Here is a 6201-nt window from a genome sequence, read left to right as displayed (position 1 = left end):
CACACATGGGGCTGCACCAGCTCGAGAAAGAAATCTGTGGGCTGAGCCAAAAACCCTGGGCACAGATCTTTCAGTTTGAGCTTCTCAAAATTCAAGAGCCCAATCAAAATGTCAGCACGAGCCCCTGTGACAGATTCAACACACGCTTCTGGCATCTATTGTATTGCGTTTGGTCTCCTTTCTTAGGCTCATATGAAATATGTGCTGCTTTTTAGGATCTTGGCCGATTTTCTCTCACTACTGTAACACGATGGAAGTTCTCTGATGAACCAGGTGGAACAAGAAGTTGTGTGCTATGATCCCCATGGGTCCCTTCTTACTTGGGATATTCTATGATTCTATGATTCTATGAATTGCAGAAAGACCACAAGTGGTTTCTAGAGTTTATTTTCCTTCATTATGTCCTCATAAGATGGAGGCAACTCAGTTCCCCCAGGGCTGAGCTGCAGGGCAGGAGAGGACCTCTCCACGTTCACGCAGGTGCTTGGAGATCTGGCAAATGGGCACTGAGGGGCTTCACTCGCTGGGGAGAAAGCAAAACAGTAAATGTAGAGCAGGCAGAGAAGGACAAGCTCTGGGGAAAGAAGGGTGAGCTGAGGATGAGCTGTCAAACCGCTCGGAAACAAGAAAGGCATGGGTGTGATTTGTGAATCACAAAGCCTCTCACCAAAGCCTTTCAAACTCCAGATGTTAGAAGTGAGAACTGAGGAATCTGTGTGGGTTTGGGTGGATCCTCCCCTTGGAGGTGTAGCTCATGACCACCCAGAAAGCAGGCAGCTCTTCCTCTGGGAAGGGCTTAGCTTAATCACAGAATGAGCTTTATTCCTCTTGGAGAGGCTGGCGCCTGGACCAGCCTGCTGGCAGTACTCCAGGTCAGCTCTGGGCATTACACACAGTCCTTATAGCCCCTTCCCCAGATTCTGGATGTTGCTAGGGGAATGTGAGGGTGGTTACTGCAATAAGCAGCATCTACCAAGAAACTTTCCTGACAGATATCAGCCCATTGAGATACCTGCTGGGATGGCTTATATTGACCAGGGAGGTGAGAAATTCAATTCACATAATGGGAGGGGCTGCCAGGTGCCAAGGAGAAGGTCCCTCATCCCTCCAGTGTCAGAATGGCCAAGCCCCAACTTGGCATCTTTGGGACATATAGACATACACGGACAGCACTGGGTTCAGCTGAAGGTTTGGCTGGGGAAAAAAACATGGATGTGACTCGCTTAAGCCCTCCAATCTATGGTGCAATCATCAACCCAAGGTGCCCAGCTTGGGCACTGCACTGTTCACTCAGATGCAGCCTGGTTGCCACTCACAGCTGGCCACCTCGTGCTGGGTTTTGGATGGAACCAGCAGGTAGGGGACCAGTGGGATCTTTCAGGAGGCAGGAAGTAGGACTAACCACAGAAAGCATCTGAGCTGCTGAGTGCAAAGACGGCCAGAGTGCGTGGTTGGAGGCTGCTCTTCCACTTCAGCCAGCACTGCAGGCAGCAGCAGATCCCGCAGGACAGGAGCAGGGCCAGAAGAAACAGTGTCAGGAACCTGAGGCAGAGGCAGCAGGGGAGGAACAATTCCATCACCATCTGCGGGCAGCACCAACAGATGGCTGCGTGTCTTCAAATTAACATATTCATTAATGTATTTTGCAAATAGCTGTTAAATGTTGCATTTTCTCCATCAGTGTGCTGGACATGATCAAAGTCCCGGGAAACCAACATCTCTCAGTGATGAGTGCTGTCTGGAATTCAAGCATTTCTCCCAGAAATCATTCATCAGGTTTGCCCGTCTCTGTTGTCAGTGTACAGTGAAGCTATGGATTAATGACTCCCATTAGTCAGTAAAGACAGAATACAGGGACAACCCAGGAGCAATGCTCTCCAGCTATCTGTCTCTCTTAATGCCTTTCTCTCATATATCCATCACGTAATATTATTTGCCAGCTTTCTCTCTGGAACAGATCTGAAACTTACCACACATACCAGCTGCTAAAGTTTTCATCGTTCTGCTTGATGCACCTAACAAGGGAAAATAAAAAGAAGCTTCAGTCCAATGTGTATGAACCAGATAGTTTCCAATGCTTTTCCATCAGCATGAAGAAATGCATCACCAGTAGCGCATGACTGAGAACTTTTCCTCCATTGAGGGAGCAGGATCACAAGTTTAGATGGGAGCAGAAGCTGATGGTATGCATGTGACTGGTTTGCCATTCAACAGCAGCACCCACCACCTGTGTTTTTTGCTGAAAAAGCAGGAGAACAAAGAGCTGCTGGCTTCCCTTTTCACTCTGGGAAGGAAAGCCATTGCTGGAAGCCTGCAGTAGGAGTGGGTGGGAATCACAGAATCACAGAATTGTAGGGGTTGGAAGGGACTTCCAGAGATCATCGAGTCCAACCCCCAAAGCACAGAGATACATACACTCACCTCTCACCAGGCTCACAGTCGGGCTCAGAGCCTGCTGGCTGAAAACATACATGGAAATCAGAGAGGGCAAATCATACTTTTTGTTGTTGTTCCGTTTGAAATCATTGTAATGACCAATTTTGTCTTGGAGCGGGAAGTTGGAGGGAAGAGCAATAGGAGTGCAACTGCATGGGTGAAATTGCTCCTCTCCCTGCTCCCATCCCCGTGTGTCCGTGCTCTGAGCCACTATTGAAATCAGGAGGTAATCTCCCCAGCAGCTCGATAAATTCAATAGTTTGAAGATGAAAGCTAGAGCAAGGGGAACGCACTTCCTTTTATGTGCAAAGGGAAGGCTGAGAGCTGGGAGAGGAGCAGTGTCAGAGATCTGCTTACAGAGCTGGGCTCCATTCTTCAGAAATGTCAGCTGAAGAATTTCCTGTGCCTAATGACTGGTTTGCAGCTATTTTCCAGTAGGTAACTGTGAATGTAGCTGTAAATTGGGGCTGTTGCGACTGGACATGTGCTCTCCCTTGCATTTTTCTATTTCTGGATAGTAGTGGTGCATCATTCCCAGAGTCACGTTTCAGGTATGTGTATTCGCAATTGCAAATATGTGTACCCGAAACTTGTTCTTCAGGTATGTTTTCTACTTTCTGCTCAAGCAAGTTTACTTTTGTAAGCCTTGTTGACCTTAGCTTCAGTTTCAGATTATCTAGGCAAAAAGTAACCGGACTTGTTCATCAGCAAGATTAAACCCAATTCAATCTTCAGACAATCTTTAGACAATTTGCATTAGATGTGTTACAACATTTCAAGCTTTGCTACGAAAACCCCCCCCCTTCAGATCAGATATAGAATGGCAAGAACACCAAGAAAAAATAAACAAGATGGAAGAGCTAAGATGTATTTCTTGGAAAAATGTATCAACATAATTTATAAACCATTGTATTACTTGGATTTCCATCTTTATAAGCCTGAAGGATGCAGAGATTTCTGTCTTTGAGTGAAGCTAGAAACTCTATTGAGGATTAGAAATTTGTACCAAATATGTATATTTGAGAGGTTTCATGTTATATCTCTAATTAACAGGACTTCTTGTAAAAAGCAAGAAATCACAGATCTCTATAGCCCATTTAATCCTGTGCACACTGCCTTTGCTGTGATGGGGGCACAATCAGCCCCTCGTTTCGCTAGAGCTCTGTAGGTATAATGAGTCTCTCATTATCTGTGGAATTACACGAGCGGCTGAAACCTGAATGAGGAAGAGGGAAAAAAACAGAAGCTTCAAAATGAACTCTTCCAGACGTGTCCTTTGAAAATTGAGCTAATTTGCTGTGTCACACATGCACCCTGGTGCAGAATATTTTAATTTTTTTGCACTTCAGCTGATTATTAGAATAACAGGTCAAAACCAGACAGCCGATTGCTGCAATTGCGTGTGCCCTGAGTATTCTTCATGGCTGAATGACAACCTCTGGGCTCTCCTTTATCATTCTCCAAACTACTTCAGCCCCACTACCATCGCATGGTTGAGCTGCAGCAAAGTGCATCTCACTGGGTCAGTAATCCATCAATGCAGCCAAACGCCCACCCTTGCTGCTGAAGACTTGTGCTCTTCCATTTCAGTAACCATAGAGAGAATAAAAAATTAAGGTATTCAAGCTTTCTCTTCTTTACTTGGAAATGATGTGAATATTAAACCTACCTCAAATTTACCAGGTCGCCCCACCAAGAGAGAAGTCAGTTGAAAGAAAAGGATACTGATTAAATTCAATAAAAATTGAATCGTCCCCCCAGCAAAACTCCTAACATCTTGCTGGTTGCACTGAAGGGTTTGGTTACCTGGAAGAAGATAAAATACAGAACTCCAGCTTCCATGATCCATGAAGTGAAACACAAAACTCTGGGTCTCTGCATCACTAACTGAAGAGATGCAGGAAGAGCTTTGTTTGTGGCAGCGGTTTGGAGCTTTTAAAACTTCTCTGCACATTGTGCCTTTGACCACAGAGCACACTGCCCAAAGGCTTCACACCCTTTGGAAATTACTGCTAGTCAGGAAACAAACTTAGGGTTTGCATGGACACACTTTAATTGCTGCTACAAGTTAAATGAACACTAGTTTGAGGTCAACACCTTGCAGATGTTTTGGCATTTTCATATGTGTTTACAAATTCCTGTTGCTGAATCTTAGTTCCATATTAACCTGCGGCTGTTTTTAGCGGGACCTTCTACAAACAAAGAAGCACCAGATTTTGTGGATATGCTTTCATTACATGGTGCCTTTAGCTGCAATTCTGTCACTGCAGGAAGAGCAGTGCTGCCTTCAAGCCTCTGTGCACTGCGCCTCTGATCTCAGCATGAAGTCAGCCTCTATCCAACCCACCTCCACCAGCACCACCACTGCTGCATGCAGCTGCTGGGGTTGGTTGCAGAAGACAATGCATCAGGAAAAGGCATACCTGAAGTGCTTTTCATGAATACCAAATTTTGTTGCAAGCACTGATTTCACACTGACTGATAGCTACACCTGGATCATGTCGTTAAAACTGGGGTGGAACACAGTTTGCATTGAATCTCTGATCACCACAAAGCGGGGATGATGATAGGTTGTTTGGTAGCCAATAATAGGTTGTCACGGAAGCTTACAGCCCGTGGCCGAGACGCACCATTAGCTATGGCTCTTCCAGGTTTAACACAAAGAGTGTTGCTGTGAATATGTTTACCAGTCGCTCCAAAAGTTAAGCATTATGTTGTGGTGCCATTACTTCAGTAATGATTGACAGAGCTAAGCTGATCTTGAGGTATGTCTCCATGGTTTTTCCTCAGCAAAGAGGTCAAGATGTCTAACCGACTCTGATACATGTGCTCAAGCCAGGTTTGATATTTATTTTTAGTGCTTTGCATAAAGCCTGGTCTTCTCAAACACGCACTTCAGCTCACTGCTAATTAAAGGCAAGCTGCTGAAATGATGCCTTCTGAGAAAGCACCTCTCTTAATGCTGCTAAGTAGATGCACTACACAATATAAATGGCCTGAGCGTGTTGTTGCCTTCATTCAGTCCAATCCTTTTTGATTTTGTTCAACAGTGAAATGCCAAACCAATTTCTTATCTGTTTTCTAAAAAGAAAAAGACCCCGCAGTATAAAAATGTGCAAAGCCTTGCTGGGAACCTTGTGACTCTTACAATTTCAGGCTTCAAAGAGATCATCCATCAGCACACTAATTTCAGATTTCTTCCTCTTGCAATTACTTCCCTCAAAGCTCCCTCCTGCGCTCCAGTGAGATGCCTCTGTCTGCGTGCCAATGCCAGAGCCCAGAGTGCTTCCAATTTACAGCTACCCAATGCATCATCCACAGTACTTAGAGGGGCAGGTACTATGATTAGCTCTCAGTACTGAAAAATAATGCATAGCTTCAGTTCTTGGTCTTGGTTTCTAGAAGAAAAGGGAAAAAATTGAATTTCGCCACTATCCAGGTTCCTGGCTTAGAGGCAAGCATTTGTTGGTCCCATACAGAGGTTTCTAATGAGCAGGCTAGGACCTGACACAGTGCTGAGAGGAGCTCTGCACTGAGTCCTGTGGGAAGCTATGATTCCTCCTACCAACTCCTTGTCCTCTGCTTTCTGCCATGATGCTGCCTTTGGGGCTTTGCAGTACCAAGAGACTCTTCTTCTGGGTAGCCTTGTGTCCGGGGCTATTTCCAGTCTGAGGGATTCATCCAGACTTTTTATTATTTACCTCTGTAAGAATATTTATACATATGCATTTATCTACCCATGCATACATATGAGTGGATACGTAG

General features: G+C 45.1%; 1 protein-coding gene across 2 annotated transcripts; it reads right to left on the bottom strand.

The window, feature by feature from the left end:
• Positions 1-371: 371 nt before the first annotated feature.
• On the bottom strand, positions 372-4422 carry TMEM207 (transmembrane protein 207). Of its 2 annotated transcripts, none has more exons than XM_052687465.1 (5): positions 4243-4422; positions 2422-2459; positions 1971-2015; positions 1403-1542; positions 372-523 (listed from the first exon to the last, which is right to left on the bottom strand). In XM_052687465.1, the coding sequence occupies exons 1-5, from the start codon at positions 4315-4317 to the stop codon at positions 378-380; spliced, it is 444 nt and encodes a 147-aa protein (XP_052543425.1). In that variant the 5' UTR covers positions 4318-4422; the 3' UTR covers positions 372-377. The 2 variants fall into 2 exon arrangements, with proteins under 2 accessions (XP_052543425.1, XP_052543426.1); XM_052687466.1 differs by having other exon boundaries at positions 1980-2015.
• Positions 4423-6201: the final 1779 nt, after the last annotated feature.

This window comes from Tympanuchus pallidicinctus, unplaced genomic scaffold, assembly GCF_026119805.1.
Source record: "Tympanuchus pallidicinctus isolate F22 unplaced genomic scaffold, pur_lepc_1.0 scaffold22, whole genome shotgun sequence".
In the NCBI taxonomy this organism is placed as follows: domain Eukaryota; kingdom Metazoa; phylum Chordata; class Aves; order Galliformes; family Phasianidae; genus Tympanuchus; species Tympanuchus pallidicinctus.
Note: the sequence above shows the minus strand (reverse complement) of the source record. Positions and strands in the feature narration are given on the sequence as shown.